This window comes from Macrobrachium nipponense, chromosome 2, assembly GCF_015104395.2.
Source record: "Macrobrachium nipponense isolate FS-2020 chromosome 2, ASM1510439v2, whole genome shotgun sequence".
NCBI lineage: Eukaryota > Metazoa > Arthropoda > Malacostraca > Decapoda > Palaemonidae > Macrobrachium > Macrobrachium nipponense.
Window position 1 is genome coordinate 32,221,943 of NC_087201.1, and position 18,163 is coordinate 32,240,105.

The window sequence follows — 18,163 nt, forward strand, 5'->3', positions numbered from 1 at the left end:
ATTAAACGTATTATACTTGAAATAAAGCACATTACTTAAAAATGAAGCATATTACTTAAAATCAAGCGTACTACCTCAAATGGAGCATATTACTTAAAATTAATTTTATATGTATTTATTCCTCTGTGGATTAGTGTTCTCGAATATTGGCAGCCTTTTCTTTGGTCAGCTATCTCCATATTAAGGATTGTTTGGTAACACCCGCCATACCACTCCATCACATATCTGCTTGGTGGGATAAACATATCTTTCCTCTGTGAGCTCGTGCCATACGAAATGAATTCATTTTATGAGTAATAAGTTAAGTATATAGCTCAGTTTAACGAGACCACTGAGCTAATTGATTAACAACTCTCCTGGGGCTGGCCCGAAGCGTGACGACGAGATATTGTGACGTGGCTAAGTAACCAATTGTTTGCGCAGCAACTGGACCTCCTACTTATTGTGGGATCCGAACCATATTATATCGAGAAATTGATTTCTAATCAATACATGGATTCATCTGATTCAGCGTTGGCGGAGCGTTGAATCGAATAATAATAATAATAATAATAATAATAATAATAATAATAATAATAATAATAATAATAATAAAAAATAATAACAGATTTATCTCTGAATATATGCACATATAGATTCTATAAATATGGAGTTGTTTCTCTTTAATAATAATAATAATAATAATAATAATAATAATAATAATAATAATAATAATAATGTTGCTCATAACATTTAATACTTTTCAATCCTAAGCCGCTGATAACATATTAATATTGGATTAGCCGCGCCTTGGGAGTAATTGACTCCCAGGTGGTAATAAGTAAATAGAGATTCCTTGACATAAATTGTTATATATATATTATAAGTATATATATATATATATATATATATATATAAATATGTATATATATATAATATATATATTATATAATATATTGTATATATATATGTATATTATATATATTTTGTGTGTGTGCTCGCGTGCGTGCGTTCAGCACTAACCTTTCATGAACCTGTGTTATTGAGTGAGAGAGAGAGAAAAAATGTATTCATTACTACCCCCAGCGCCGTATCTACGAAGCCTGAAGGTCATGGAGGCGTCAACTCGTCCTTAACCTCGTTAAAACGTGTGTGTGTGTGTGTGTGTGTGTTTGTGTCCGTGCTCTCTCTCACCTGCCTTCCCGTCCGATGAAAAGCAAACCGTCATTGTATAACTGTGAGCGCGTGTATATTTAATGACCCTTGTGTTATTGGGAGCCGGGTGTTTACAATATCGTGGTCTTTGTGATTGGAGTTTTTTTTTGTTTTGTTTTGTTTTTTTGTTTGTGCGCTTTGACGACAACAGGCTCTCCTTAGTATGGAGTCGTCATTTGTCGTATTGTGGGCGTCGTGTTCACTCGGATGTTCCGCCTTTCATGTCGGCCTTTCGAAAGGTCCGTGTTATGATGATCCATTGTTTCGGACGGGCTAAACAAGTTTCTCTCTCTCTCTCTCTCTCTCTCTCTCTCTCTCTCTCTCTCTCTCTCTCTCAGTATGAAGTTCTTACGGTTCTAGTTTACAGTTCTGGATTAAGTCACTCGTAAAATGTAGTATATATAGGTTATCATAATTCAACTTGATATATTATTATCGCCGTTTTTAGCCATTGCTACTATCCGGGTTATGGTAACTTGAAAGAGCACACACACACACACACACACACACACACACCTAGCGCCTCATCAGCGTGGTCGGTATGGTGTTGGCGTACTACCTCGGTGGCCGCGAGTTCGATTCTTGGGCATTCCATTGAGGTGTGAGAGATGTGTAGTATTTCTGGTGATAGAAGTTCACTCTTGGCGTGGTTCGGAAGTCACGTAAAGCCGTTGTTCCCGTTGCTGAATAACCACTGGTTCCATGCAACGTTAAAACACCATACAAACAAACACACACACATACTATATACATATAAACTTACGTTCATACTTAATCCGCTGATCACTTTCAGCAGAACTACTATTTGTATAATGTAACAGCTATATATGGACCTCTCAACTTGAATTATGATAACCTATATATACTACATAAAATTCAAAATATTGGTAGAAGAATGGTTCCTAATATATTCAAAAAGTACAAAATATTGGCATAAGAATGGTTCCTAAAATACTAGAAAAAAGTACAAAATACTGGCAGAATAATGGTTCCTAAAATACTAAAAAAGTACAAAATACTGGCAGAATAATGGTTCCTAAAATACTAAAAAAGTACAAAATACTGGCAGAATAATGGTTCCTAAAATATAAAAAAACGACAAAATACTGGCAGAAGAATGGTTCCTAAAATACTAAAAGTACAAAATACTGGCAGAATAATGGTTCCTAAAATAACTAAAAAAAAGTACAAAATACTGGCAGAAGGATGGTTCCTAAAATATTCAAAAAGACAAAATGCTGGCATAAGAATGGTTCCTAAAATACTAAAAAAAGTACAAAATACTGGAAGAAGAAGGGTTCCTAAAATATTCAAAAAGACAAAATATTGGCAGAATAATGGTTCCTAAAATACTAAAAAAAGTGCAAAATACTGGCAGAAGAATGGTTCCTAAAATATTCAAAAAGTACAAAATACTCACTTGAACTCAAATAGGGAGCAAATAAAAACGTCGTCCTTAATACTTGTGGTATAGGGTTCGAACCTATCCACGATAGCTTAATGGAGGTATTAGTATCTGGTCCCCTGGTGTGGTGGTTAGTGTCGTGAAATGCCCGCTCAGATGTCTTGCGGGTTTGCGTTCATCCCAAGGGCGATGATAAGTCACTGTCTCTGTATCCAGATCAGTTACTGCCAGAGTGTGGGGTCTGCTGTGGGAGGAGGCTGTAACCAACTCAGTGGAGCCTTTGGTGTGCTTGTTCCGTGCGAATAGGTTTCGTCTACTGAAACAACAACAATAATAATAATAATCTGGAAAAACCAGAGGCTGAAGTAGCTCCAGGACTCATGCAGAAGAGTGTGATCCTAGAAACGGTGCACATAGTAAGAAAAGTGATGGACTCCTAAGGAGGCAGGATGCAACCCGGAACCCCACACTATAAATACCACCCAGTCGAATTGGAGGACTGTGATAGAGCAAAATAATAATAATAATAATAATAATAATAATAGGTACAAACTGGAATTTCTTCCTGAGAGAGAACATACTTTTGAGGATTAGTCAAGAAGTAACACCCGATCTGAACCGAGGAGTTTCTCCCACGAGATGTGGGGAGTGATTTGTAACCCATTCCCACACAATAGTAGGTAGTTGGTGATTTCAGGTCACGGTTGCGCTAGGAGCGTGTCCTCATAAATTTTGGCCACTTTTCTCTTAGTAGGCTTTTCTCTGGCTTACACGATCCTACATGGATGAGATGCCACACCCTCTCTCTCTCTCTCTCTCTTCTCCTCTCTCTCTCTCTCTCTCTCTCTCTCTCTCTCTCTCTTGTAAATGTGCTATGATGCAATATATCTTATGGGGGCTCAGTAGTGTAACCTTCTGCAGTTAGTTGATACTTTATATATATATATATATATATATATATATATATATATATATATATATATATATATATATATATATATATATAGTGAATGGAGAAATGTTATCAATTACATACTGAACTTGATTTGTATGTCTAGTAAAACTGGTTCCCTTTCGTTCACAAAACTTCATTCTCGCCCACCACCCAAAAATATATTTAAGCAACGAAATGAAAATCTGTAAGAGTTTCCGATATCAATCTTTTGTATATTTTTGTTACTTCAGAATATTTTAAATTGAATACAGTTTGCGTTCCCAGGAAACTAATATTGTATTGAGCTTTCGTTGCCTCATGCAGATGGATAATTTCTTCCTTTTGATACATAGACAATAGTGAAAATACGTACGAGTTCATATTTGGCTCTAGTATGTTATTAATTGTTCGAACCGATATATCTGAATCAGTTTGTACCCCCCCCCCCCCCCCCCCCCCCCAACATAAGCAATAAAAAGCACCCTCTTCTTCTAATATGTTGAAGCCACCAACATGTAGATTCAAAAGGCTCTACCGTTTCAAACTATTGAAGCTTTTAACTGTTCCACAAGATGAATTAGCGCCTTTAGCACTACGCAATGTATAATACAGCTTAGAAACTTTATAGCTATATATTCTTCATTTCGTATATTACTCTCAAGAGGTAGTATTTACAATGTCGAAGGCTGCCTCGAGGCATGATCGGTGATACATCGCCTTAGAACTGATGGTAGCACTTGTATCCGGTGTACACCCCAATCCCCTTAATGATGTGAAAATGATCATTCTGTAAAACATTGTGAGACTTGTGGTTTCTAGTGTAATTCGTGACTTGAATCTTACACGTGAAGTTATTTTCTAGTCATTGAATATCGGAATTGTGACGTGCATATTATTTATTTGTGCGGTTTGATATTTATCATCAGGTTTTCCTGTGTCGTTCGTAGATTTTTTTTATTACTTTATATACAGAAGTAATGAATCGTGAAATTGTAAGGTACAATGCACCTTGTCTCTGTACTCGTTGGATTATTCCATAAGGTGTCTTGACTCCACACCTCTTTTGGATGAATATCTCTCTCTCTCTCTCTCTCTCTCTCTCTCTCTCTCTCTCTCTCTCTCTCTCTCTCTCTCATATAATATATATATATATATATATATATATATATATATATATATATATATAAAAATTTCTATATATACACACATATTGACATACACTATGTCAAGATCATAGGGCAATGAAAAAGTGTAGATGCTAGTTTTAAATTTGTATCCGATTATATTCGTTCTAGGAAGATGATTTTCGACTCTTCAAGTGGAGATGACGTCAGAAAAAAGAAGAAAAAAGAAATACAAATGAATAATAGAATATGTTTATCTTGTTTTCTCCTCCACAGGGAGGAAAATAAGCTGTATCGTGTTTTCCACAGGAAGTAGATTTTTTTTTTGTGGTGGTGGTTATGGGCTCATTGTTCTGCGTCTCGATATGAAGTGTTTTATATTCTTCTCATTCATCTTTTTGAAATAACTTGATCTTATTCGGGCAGAAAGGAGGCCAGTGAATTGGATTTTTTTTTTTTTTTTTTTGTACGAGCGAACAGATACACCGAAGACTATAATGAATCCTGAAGCGATATAATTTAAGGTTAAAAATTCAAAACAGCAGATGCCGAAGCTGTTTAATGTTGCTTTTGGTATATATCATATTCCGTTCTAGAAGTTATGTTAAGGTAGACGCATCTTTTTGACGTGTTTTTTTTTTTAAAGAGCATTTGAAGGGAATATTCGTGCCGCTGATTATCTGAGCGGGGTCACTTTCGTCGCTAAGTTTAGCAAGGCCTTAAGTCGGGCTGTTACGTCGCCCCAGCAGTGAGACGACCCAACCTTTGGGCTGTATCATAAAAGCCTGTGTTTCGCGGCCTTCCACAGCCTAGGGCAGAGTTCCGACAACTCTCCATTTTCAAGTGCGTTGGACAAGACCATATGGGAACAACACTTTCCATGTGAATTATTTGAGGGTCCTCTGTAGGAGATAACTATCGAGATGGCTGTGTCTGTCCGTCCGCACTTTTTCTGTCTGACTTAGATCTTAAAAACTACTGACGCTAAAGGGCTGCAAATTGGTATGTTGATCATCCACCGTCCAGTCATCAAGCGTACAGATTGCAGCCCTCTAGCCTCAGTAATTTTATTTTATTTAAGGTTAAAGTTAGCCATGATTATGCATTGGCAGCAACACAGGCCACCACTGCCGGCTGAGAGTTTCATGGACCGTGGCCTGAGAGTTTTATACAGCATTATACTTCGGCGCATTTTTTACTTGTTATATGTTCATTTCAAATTTTTGGAAGACTTGCCTGTCTTTGCACACACATTTTTAGCGCTACACCCTCTTTGGATTGTATTGCAGTACCCTATTTTCATCTCTGTACCGTATTTGGATTGTACTGCAATAACCTATTTTTTTTTTTTTTTTTTTTTTTTTTTTTTAATCTCTGTACCGTATTTGTATTGTGTTGTGAGATTGCATCACATTTTCTTAGGCGTTATTGCTAATTACCTGTTTGTATTTTATATCTTCCCAACAACTCTCCATTTTTGTATTTCATGCCCATTTATAAGTTCAGTGCCTTCTAGAAACATTCCACTTAACCCATGAGACTCTTACTTTTTTACCTTTCGTTATAAGTAGTGCCATATAATTCGGTCAAATATCTGAGGCGCAGATTGTTTAACCTTTAAAATCCTAAATGAAAGAGTGACATATTTAGTCTTGGGCAACACTTCTAAAATGAAGTTTCATGTGACGTAGTGTGACTATAGTAGATTCACATCAGCCGTGCATCTGATGTCTAGGCCAGTCCCTTACGACGCTCCTGATTGGCTGTTGATAAGCCAGTCACAGGGCTAGAAACTCTGTCTCTCTCTCGGGAGAGTTCACATAGGCAGGATGTATGTTCCACCTCTCCTGAGTAATAAGAGTATAAGTCAGGAGAGGTGGAACATGCATCCTGCCTATGTGAACTCTCTCTCGAGAGACTAAGAGTTTCCAGCCCTGTGATTGGCTTATCAACAGCCAATCAGGAGCATCGTAAGGGACTGGCCTAGACATCAGATGCACGGGTGATGTGAATCTATAGTTAATTTCACGTGCTGCCATGATATTGCAGAGGCGTGGAGCTTTCTGATTATCACTAAGGAATGATTGATAGTGACTATCCTTATGCATGATGTTGCAAAATTATAACGAACTATCTTACTATAATGGTCGTTATGTCTGCCCGTCCGTCTGTCATTCAATCACGGCCAAACGGCGGGTCCGCTGGTCATGAAACTTGGCAGAGTTATGATGGTGACTTCTAAGATGGTTTATAGCGGAGTTTCATCCTGCCTCCACCCTCCCCTCCCTCTGAAGGGGGTGGGGGTGAGAAGGGATTCTCTGAAACGGAGCTTGTTCTGAACGTGAAACGAGGCTGGTTATGACCATAGACTTAGTTACGTTTACGAATTTCTGTATACGTATGTTTGCTAGTAATTCTAATTTATCAGAATTCCATTAGATCCCCACAGTCGATAGTTACACATTTGAGTAATTGCCTGGTAGTGAAAGTGGATAGTGAGATGACCTCGGTACTAAGCCCCAGTACTACGAATCAACACGCCATGTCTGTTCTGGAATTCAGACAATTTGCCGATTCTCTCAAGCTAATAAGAGAGCTCTTTCATAGTTCTGGTAATATACCCTGCTCAATTCGAGCATATTTCTTTCAAAACTGTATCCAATGTGTGTGTGTGTGTTTTTTTTTTTTTTTGGAGTCACTGTTTTGAATGTCGATATATTTCCTTTAACGCCACTGAAGAATGTTTGTGTATATTTATTGGTTATGGTATTCGTTTGAGAAGCAATATGTTGTGTTTCTCATCTCTGCTCAAAGGTTAGGTTATGAAAACTTTTATCCTGCCAAGTAAATTGCTATTAAAATCTGATTTTAGCTCCGTGCATAAATTTAATTTATCAATATTTAATTGATAACTTATCAGTTTTGGTTTGGATATTCACATCATACTGTGATAAAAGAAAGATGGTGGCCATCCCTCCCAGCTGCCCTAGCCCAGTAGGGAGCTAGTGCCGTCGGTGGACCTCATGCGGTGCACTGTAGCCATTACTTAAGGTTCTTTGCAGGGTGCCTTCGGCCCCTAGCTGCAACCACTTCCGTTCCTTTTACTGTATCTCCTTTCATATTCTCATCGTCTTACTTTCCACTTTCTCCCAACATTGATTCATAGTTCAACTGCCGTGAGGTTTTCCTCCTGTTACACCTTTCAAACCTTTTACTGTCAATTTCCGTTTCAGCGCTGAATGACCTCATAGGTCCCAGTGCTTGTCCTTTGGGCTAACTTCTGTATTTTAACTGAACCCAGCTGCTCTAGGCAAACTTTATTACGAGTTTCTCTGAGGCTAACGTTTCGAAACCTGGATTCTGTCCATAAGGCTTCCATTTTGTGTTTTGCTTTGAAAGTGGCTACTGCCTTTTTACTCTTAAGTTAAGTATATCTCAATTTAACCAGACCACTGAGCGGATTAACAGCTCTCCTAGGGCTGGCTGCCCGAAGGATTAGATATTTTGACGTTGCTAAGTAACCAAAAATTGGTTACATAGCAACGGGACCGACAGCTTATTGTTGGATCCGAACCACATTATACCGGGAAATGAATTTCTAATCATTAGAAGTACATTCCTCTGGTTCTACGTTGGCAGAGTGGAGAATCGAACTCGCTACCATCGAATTGGTAGGCGAACACGCAACCCACTCGTCCAACGAGGAACCTCACTTTTTTTTCTCGCTCAAACGACGGTAATTGTGAAAAGGATCATAGCAAGTGATCACGTTTCGCTTTCTTCCATAAACTTGAATGAGAAAAGTCCACTAGAATTCGTGCCTTTGTCTTTTAAAGGTGTTTTGTGGTGATCATCGAGCAGCTCGTCAGTAGAGAGACATTGTCAAGGTGCCACGTAGTCATCGCTGTGCCTGGTAGCAAATTCCCGTGACGTAAAGGGTGTCCATAAAGTCCCAGTACCATTCTCAGCAATAAATACTTGTAATGGTACTGGGACTTTATGGACACCCTGTATACTAGTGTTGCACAAGCCATTTTTATTTATTTATTTATTTTTTTGCCATGCCCCTAGGTTAGGTTAGGTTAAGTAGGGTTTATTCACAGATGAAATTCCAAGCAAATTTGGTTGCGGGAAACATAATGAGTTTATTTTTAAGAAGATTCTATGGTCAGCTTTTAAGAAATGGCGTCCCGCTTTTTTCAGGGAAGGTCCCAGTACTCGATTACAGTTCGGGAATGCGCTGCTCGGAACCAGTAGGCTTTCGTTCACTTTTTCGTGTAAATCTCCCTTTAGTACGAAGGAACTTTGCTGTAAAATTGTAGAGAGATTTTAGTATCGGATGTGGATATTCACCTGTGGACATTTCATGCATGTCAATGGAGCTGTGACGATTCCTGAAGGCATCCTACGTCTCAGACACAAACTTTGCTTGCATATTGTGACTTGCTACTCGTTGAAGGCTTATCCAGGTCCCGCACCCCTTCCGTAGCGCTCGTTGCAGGACCCCCAAATGTTCAAACTAACAGTTTATCCATCAAATTCCACTTGCACTGTTTGACCTGCCTTGTCATATACCATCGATTGAACGAAAAGATTTTAAGTTCATTTTTGAGAGACTGCAAAAAGAATATTTGAATATTTTTCATTTTTGCATGTGCTTTTCGTCGTGCAATTACCATACTTCGATCATCTCTCTCTCTCTCTCTCTCTCTCTCTCTCTCTCTCTCTCTCTCTCTCTCTCTCAATGATGCGATCTTTCCTATGAAAGCTCGCCTGAGAGTTAATACCCTTTCGGGCGAGTTCCTCGTGCGTGCCCGTTTATTTATAGAACGAACTGCCCTGGCCGTACGTTGATCTTGTAGTATGTGATGTAGCGCAAAACAGTCTCGAATAAAATGATTGAAAATCGAGTCTTGATCATCTCTTATGAGATGGCAAAAAAAAAAGGACACTCAGTATCGTCTGAATTTCGCGGCGAAAATTTTCGGCTGTCTCCCCTGCAAGGCCGAGGTAGAAGCCAGCGATCATACCTGTGGTTTTTTATAGGAAGACGTCCTTGACCTCTCTCTCTCTCTCTCTCTGTTTACTACTGCCCCCCCCCCCTTCCTTACTAATCGCCTCCCTCCCGTGTTAAGTTCACAACTACGCCTCCCCTGACTCGCCTGTAGGTTCTTCAAGCGAAATATTACACGTTGTATTTTTATATTTGGAGGGACAGCACTTTGTTTATTTCATCACAGTGTAGAATTTACACATCACTGAGTTTCGTCAATTAACCAAATCCAGGCGTTATTTCTTCAAAATGCAGTACACGCGATTCTAACATAAATGGGATTCAGTTCCCTAATCAAAACTGAACTTTTCGTAAGTAATATTATGGCGCATTTAATTATAAATACTGAAGGGTAAACTTGCACATTGATAGGAATAGACTCCGTTCCTGCTGCGATCACATCTAATCATCCTTTAGTGAAAGTTTAGAGGTCAGGAAAAGTTTAAAAATCGAGTAACAAACAACAGCGTGCTTGTACAAGCGAGCTTGGATGACATATACGAGTTTTTTCGTTTTTGTATGTATAAACTTTGTAACTTTGGTATACATATGTCCTAGTTTACGATTTTGCTAGCATTAATTTTTTTCAGGATTTTACTGTGATTAATTTTAAAATCTTCTGATGTTTCGAAATCATTCTTATTCTTAAGAAAAATAATACCTACAGCATTCAGGTGATACGACTCTTGTTGTAGTTCTCCGTAGGGGGGGAGGAGGGGGGGTGGTGGGGGTAGTGAGGTTATTGCACCTCATGCGGTGCAATGTAGGCATTACGTAAGGTTCTTTTTTTGGCGTCCCTTCGGCCCCGAGCTGCAACCCCTTTCATTCCTTTTGCTGTACCTCCGTCCATATTCGTTTTTATTCCATCTTGCCGTCCACTCTCTTGTAACTATTGATATATAGTACAACTGCTTTGAGGTACTCCTCCTGTTACACCTTTCAAACCTTTACAATGTCAGTTTCCTTTTCAGCGCTGAATGGCCTTAGTTGCCCCAGCGCTTGGTATGTATGTTTAACATCTACTATAGAACAATCAGTCAATCTGGAATTACTGTCGTCCTTATCAGAGATTTAGCGTGGATCAGTCAATGATGAGTTCAGTGGCATTTGAAAGGTAACATATACATGTTGTGTTTAGTTGCTATGGTGTCTCAGTGCATGTAAAACTAGGGTACAGTGTTCCTGACAAGCATAGCGTGGATACTGTTGTTCGTTTGTTTTGAAGCTGCAAACCAGCGGCAATACCTATGCGAAGGAAGGACCAAGCATTTTTTGTTTGTTGATCAGCCTCGTTCCCTTTGAATTTTTTTGCCTAATCAGTATCATCATCATCATCATCTCTGTGCTTACCAGATTTATCCATGCTCTGCAACGCTGGGAATCTGGCTGGCTTCGAAGACTTCTAGTTTCCTCGGTGTTTCGTTAAAGGATCCTGACATGCACGTCTGTGGCTGCAGTAGCAACCAGAAACTGCAATGCAAAGTAAGCAAAGTTTCAAAATACGGTTCCGAGAATAACGATCGATTCAGGTAAATGGATGGCTATAGTGGCTGTCAAAACGGATAACTAAGCGCCTCACTGGCGTGATTGGTATGGTCTTTCCGGCGATAGAAATTCACTCGACGTAAAGCAGTTGGTCCCGGTGCTGAATAGCCACTGGTTCCATGCAATGTAAAAACGCCATACAACAAAACTGATAACTCATCGAAGGGAGTTTACTATATTGGTTTTGAAAAATGGTTGACTTAGAGGAGTTACGCCGGCTCAAGAAGATTCTCCAGCGTAATTAATTGTTTCGCTTTTCCAATGGGACTACGGATCTATTTAGGGCCTAAGTCGATTATTAGAGCCACGTAGTCACGACAGTCTCATTTTCATAATCTTTTAATCTTTTAAACAACCCTAAATGTGTAACCAATGACGTAATGTATCTTCTTGCTTTCAAGGGCCAGTATGTGCGAATAAATTCACTCTAGTTTATCAAATTGATGATTTCTACCTATATTGTAATATTTAAAAGTATTCAGACTAGTACCATCAATAGTAAGTTCCACTAAATAAAAACTTGAAAAACACCAGTGTGGCACTTTAATGGTCTCTGCAACATATCAAGCAAAGGTCAACTCCAGATAAAGAGATGGAAATGTCAGAAGACTCATAGCTCGTAATTATATCTAGACCCCCCAAAAAAAAAAAATTCACTTTCTTTAGCATTCGTCATGTTACCATTTTTGTCTTTCAACCTCGCCGTACTCGACATGAATTAGCAGGAAGACAGTAATCACTTCAAGATCATCTTTGTATTCGCTTCCATCCAAATTAAGTAGCAACCCTCCACCTTCACTACTGTTTTATTGATGATATATTTGCAATAATATATATATATATATATATATATATATATATATAATATGATTATTTAAACTGTATATAATTGCTATTTGAAGGATAGCTGTTTCAAGTTACTTATTTCACTAAAGCTTATGATACAGAGCTCACTTATTTAGCTATATATATGTATGAATGTACAGACACACACGCACACGACACACACACACACACACACACCACATATATATATCTATAATATGAATATATATATATAGATATAGATATTTATATATATATATATATATATACATATATATCTATATATAGATATATAGTATATAGGTATATATAGATATATAGATGATATATCTATATATCTCTATATATATATATATAATATATATTATATATATATATATATATATATAAAGACAAATTCCACGAAGGAAAGGGAAACGAATTAGTTCTACAAGGCCTTTCGACTTCTCGTTCTTTTGACTTAGCAGATTGAAGGAATATGAAAACGAGTGTTCAAAGATAGCTCGTTTGAATGACAGATGGGGATTTCAGATGGAAAAAAAATGAGTACATGGAATCCGACACAAAGAGAAGAATTCGGCCTTAAATATGGCATTCACGTTCCATATTTTCGTGATTTCGGTTGATATAATTATATATATATATATATAAGTATATATTAATATATCTATATATATATCTTATATATTATATAAATTATATATAACTTTTAATTTATTTATATCAATGTAGCAGGAAGGAAAATCGTGCTTAGGGGTATCCTTAATTCCAGGGTAGAAAGGTGAGAGAAAGACTGGCGTCTTGGAACAAGTACTTTCGCAGTATATTCTTCATTTTCAAGTTCACACTGAGTATTAGAAGTTGACAGACCTTTATATACAAAAACAGAAAGGTTATAATCAATGCAATTGTACAATTTTGCTTGCATGAGTCTTGATATGATGCGTTATTTCCTGGAACACACGCAGACGTTTATTAACTTGAAGGCAATCAAATTTGATATAATTTTCTATTTCATAGTTGTTGTCAGTACGCAGAACCGTATTTTAATCAGTTATTTCCAAAACGCATCACACTGGTCTTGCTTCTGTGCGAATGTCTGGGTGTTAGATGCCTATATATCATATCATATCGTAATGATAAACCATAATGAAATACTACGCAGCGGACTGACATTTTTCCAAACGTCGTGGGGGGACGTTTAATGCGCTCTCTCTCTCTCTCTCTCTCTCTCTCTCTCTCTCTCTCTCTCTCTGCCCGTCCGGGTCGACCTTGGCATTCCTCAAGGAGGTTGGTTAAGGCCGTTACTAAAAAAGGAAGTCCCACCTCATAGGGGCTGAGTTGGTTGGTGTTTAAGCATCTTTTGTTATACGTTATATATTATGTGAAACTTTTTGTTTTCGGGCTCACATAGAGAGTTGGTTTGTTTACGCTTGTGGCATAGTGTACGTGAATATTCCCTTGTAGACACGAATATATATATATATATATATATATATATATATATATATATATATATATATATATATTTATATATATACTTACATGCACATACATATACATATAATCCTAAAAATCACTTAAGAAGGTAGTGAAATTCTACACACAGAAAAATATAGAATAAACCACGAAAGTACTTGTTCAAAGTTCCGGTTTTCACTCACTTTTTTCGTGGATTTTGTGATATTCATATACTATATATATATATATAGATATATATAATATATATATATATATAATATATAATATATATATAATATTATATATATAGTGCTCTCTACGGTAATTAATTGTGTATGGTGAATAAGAAAGCAGCAGATACGGAAAGCAAAATGGAGTTACGTAGGATTGGTATAATTATAATGTTGAGTATAAGTGATAGGCTGAGTCGAAGATTTAGAGATGGTTAGGTTGATATATAATATATATTATATATTATCTATATATATATATATATATATATATATATTATATGGTATATATATATATATATATATATAGAAATAATGAATAGTGATGGGGTGTTGAAATAAATGCGCACTGTAGGCATTACTGAAGGTTCTTTGCAGCGTCCCCTCGGCCCCTAGCTGCAACCCCTTTAATTCCTTTTACTGTGCCTCCGTTCATATTCTCTTCCTTCCATCTTGCTACACCCTTGAGACCTACGTACTCTCAATGTCCTTTCCAGGGCTGAATGACCTCACAGGTCCCAGTGCTTGGCCTTAGGTCTAAATTCTTGTTAATATCAATTAATTATCTCTTGACAGTTAGCGTCAATATGCTTACTACAGTTCTGTTCTTCAATGTCAGTTTTACCATTTTTGCTTTACAGTCAAATTGATTTTAGGTTTGTTAATGCACTCATTTACTTTTTTAGTCTTATTTTTGGTACATGGATTTTAGTTTCATTTGTTTTTTAAGCCTTGAAAATGTTTTTTTTTTTTCACTCCCGAAACGTTGGAATTGCAATTGAATTTATATCTAGACACTCTGAAGTCTCTGCCATTCATATTGTACTTGTGTGTATGTGTATTATATGTGTTTATATATAGATAGATAGATAGATATTTCAATTTTGATTATCTATTATATTTGCACAGTATGTGTATGTATGTACAAGTCTGAGAGCTTCAATATATAACCATAGTTCTATGGGGCACCTATGGATTAATATTAAACTTAGTAATACTTATGCCCCGTGTTATCTTGTGCAGTACCCAAATCACAGAGGTAGGGTTGAACATTTAAGAATTGAAAATGCTTTTCTGTAATCATTATCCAGACTTTTATTTTTGTTGTAGGAGACCTCAACTTCGTCATATAACAAGGAGTAGTTTTCTGACTAATTTTTTTGCTTTTTTTCCAGTTTATAACGAGATCCGAGATCTTCATTTCACGTTGCTTTTTTTTCTCTCTCTCTCTCTCTCACAGGAACTTAAGCTCCTGACAGAGAGCCTGAAAGGGAAACCTGATTATTGCTGTCTCGAAGGCGAACGGGATGTCAACCGAAGGAAGAATCGGTACAAGGACATCTTACCATGTGAGTATATACTATACTACTTTACTGATGGTGTTAACAGGCTTACCGTACACCTCGGTGGCCGCGAGTTCGATTCTCGCTCGGGCATTCCATTGAGGGGTGAGAGATTTCACTCTCGCGTAAAAAGCCGTTGGTCCCGTTGCTGAATAACCACTTGGTCCATGCGACGTAAAAACACTAAACAGACAAACAAACAAACAAACTTCCGTGAGGTCGTATAGTTTGCTTGAAGCCCGGTTTAGACCAAGGTGTTTGTGTTTTATTATTATTATTATTATTATTATTATTATTATTATTATTATTATTATTATATATATATATTTTTTTTTTGGGGGGGGTTGCGTTGTCCAGGAACCTTGCATCAATTTACAAATAGTCCAACTAAAAAAAGTCCACGGTTTAGGCAAGTTAAATCGGTGTTACTTCCTGTGGCCCCCAACGTGGAGTGTACGCCCCACAAGGGGGCAATATGATTTTTAAGGGGGGGCGGGGTGCCCCAATTCGAATTGTTTAAACAAAGTTAATGGCCTTTTAGGCTTCCTGCATAGGAGTTCACTTTTTGAATAATAAGAATTTTATATATCACCAGAAGTTCACTTTTTGAATCATAAGGAATCTATATCACCACAGGGGGTATCAGTTTTTTTAGGGGTGGATTAGGCGGGGCGTGGCCATAAAAAGGTTCGGAACCGCTGGCTAGACTTGACGTTATGAACATTGGTTGCATTAATTGAGTAGTTGACTAAACCACGAGTCTACTAGGGTCATTTTAAAGAAGGTTCTAACAGGGGAAGTGGAACGCTACTGAAAGTAATTTGATCGTTATGACGGTGACCATTTTAGGGAAGACTTTTTAGTTTGGATTCATCATATCAAAAGTTGAAAGCCGAGTTCATAAAACACGTTATAGATTGTATATTCTATCGTTCGACAGTAGTTCACAGGAATATTTATAAAGAATTTTCTGAATCTGTCTGGTTTTAGATAGCGCATGTAAATGAACGTAGCAGACGAGTTTAAGTGAGACGTTGATTCAATAACGACTTATAAAACTCTGAAAATGAATGATACAATTTGCGTGTTCAGAATGTCTGATGTTAACCCATAATGATGCAGATTTCTGGTGATAGGAGTTCACTCTCGACCTGGTTCGGAAGTCACTTCAAAAAGCAGTTGGTCCCGTTGCTGAATAACCACTGGTTCCATGCTACTTAAAAAAACATCATACAAACAAAAACAAAATATTGATGCAGAAAAAAAAAAAAAACATAATTTGTTGTTAAACATTTTGCAAAACTCGAAGTAGCACGTAGTAGTATAGATAGGGTGGGATAGACGGCAGCCTTGGGCCAAAGCAAGCGAATATATCTGGCAGGGAAAACTGCATCATGGCTCTCTTTGGTTGGCACCGAGGATCGTTCCCATCCAATTGGCACCGACATGGCAGACGGTGATCCTCCCCCCACCCCCCCTCCCCCCCCCCCCCTCTTCCCCAACCATGTTCTCCTGAACTATTCCGGCTGCCTTAGGCTGCGAAATCGCTACTCAACTAGGGGAGTTTTTTCTTCCAAGTTTACGATTCCTAATTTTTTTTCCCTGTGCGGTTTTAATGTCTGCAATGGTTTCGTGAGCTTATCTCGTGCGGTTTTAATGTCTTCAATGGTTTCGTGAGCTTATTTCGTTAAGAAAAAACTTATGGAAAATATGAAAAGATTTTTTTTCTTCATTTGTAGTACGTCGCTGATTTTTTTTTTTTTTTTTTTTTTTTGTCATCGACAAATTGTCATGGCACTGAATTACAAGGAAAATCTATTACTTGTTTTTTCTGCTGTAAGTTTCCTGAGGGTTCAACAGTCTATGACTTTAAATAGCTTATGAAATATTTTTTTTATAAAACTACTAACCACAAGATGTGAAAATTGATAAACTTCGTATGAAATGTATCACATTCTTCAGAAAGTTTGATAAGAAGAGTGCATGGACAGATATATTTTTTTTAATTTTCATTTTATTTTATTCTTGCGTTGTTGAGGAATTACATAATGGTTTCTCAACGACCAAATCCTCTTATTACAGTATCGTCACTGTGACCTGTACTGGAACTTATTTGCACTGCTGGGAAGTTCATGGAATTTCTTCTCTCTCTCTCTCTCTCTCTCTCTCTCTCAGCAACTAGTGATTTGCAATACGTGTATTGCATTTATGATTTTGGCATCGTGTGCTCCTGTCCTGACAAAAAAAAAAACAAAAAAAAAACAAGACCCTCCGATCTGGACATAAATTATTAATCATCAGAGTTTGGCATCGAATCGAATGTCGTTGATGCCACCACCATCATTTTCGAGTTATGAATTTAGGCGTTAATAGGTAGCAGGTAATTAATTAGAGAGGTATTAGCTTGCGTAACTCACAGATGGTGCTGGGTGCGAGTTGGAGCCCTTTGCCAAAAAGTTTTGTGAGAGGTTTGAGGTTGTTGTTTGAGAGAGCGTTCTCTTGAGCTTTTTTCTACTTCTGATAGACACAGATATAGATAGGTAGGTAAGTGGATAGATAGATATAGATAGATGGAGTTAGTGGATGCAGTTTTGCTTATTCCTTCTATAACACGGCCAGATATTAGGTCTTTGTTTTAGAAGTCCGTTGACAGGTTTATTTTACGTTTTCAACAATGGAGAACCTCAAAACCTCAATCTCTCTCACACTGAGACCGTAGTTAAAAAAAAAAACAATGAATTTCTGTGGGTTTTTATGTTCAGAGCGAGTTCCTGAAAAAAACTTTATTGGCAGTTTTTATCCTCGAGTTGTTTGGGATTTTCCTGTTGCATCATCATCTCCCCCCCTCTTCTCTCTCTCTCTCTCTCTCTCTCTCTCTCTCTCTCTCTCGACATCTGGCCGTGCTTTTATGAAGTGAGCCCCACATATTATGTTTTTATCTGTTGGCACTTCCACGTAATTTCTCACACGACACAAGATCGAAGCTCCTCACCTCATAAACTTGACTTCCTCACTCAGAAAGTACTTTGGCAGTCTCGTATTTTGTTGA

At 37.5% G+C, this 18,163-nt stretch overlaps 1 protein-coding gene across 6 annotated transcripts in view; it reads left to right on the plus strand.

Moving 5' to 3' along the window:
• The window catches only part of LOC135220511 (serine-rich adhesin for platelets-like), a 297,079-nt gene that overhangs the window by 26,642 nt on the left and 252,274 nt on the right, over window positions 1–18,163 (plus strand). For all 6 annotated transcript variants that reach the window (XR_010315717.1, XR_010315719.1, XR_010315718.1 and 3 more), the window contains exon 2: window positions 15,012–15,120. Coding sequence is in view for 3 of the 6 variants with exons in the window: in XM_064257662.1 (XP_064113732.1) it covers window positions 15,012–15,120 (109 nt within the window). In the remaining 3 variants the exon portion in view is untranslated. The remainder of the gene's footprint in view (window positions 1–15,011; window positions 15,121–18,163) is intronic.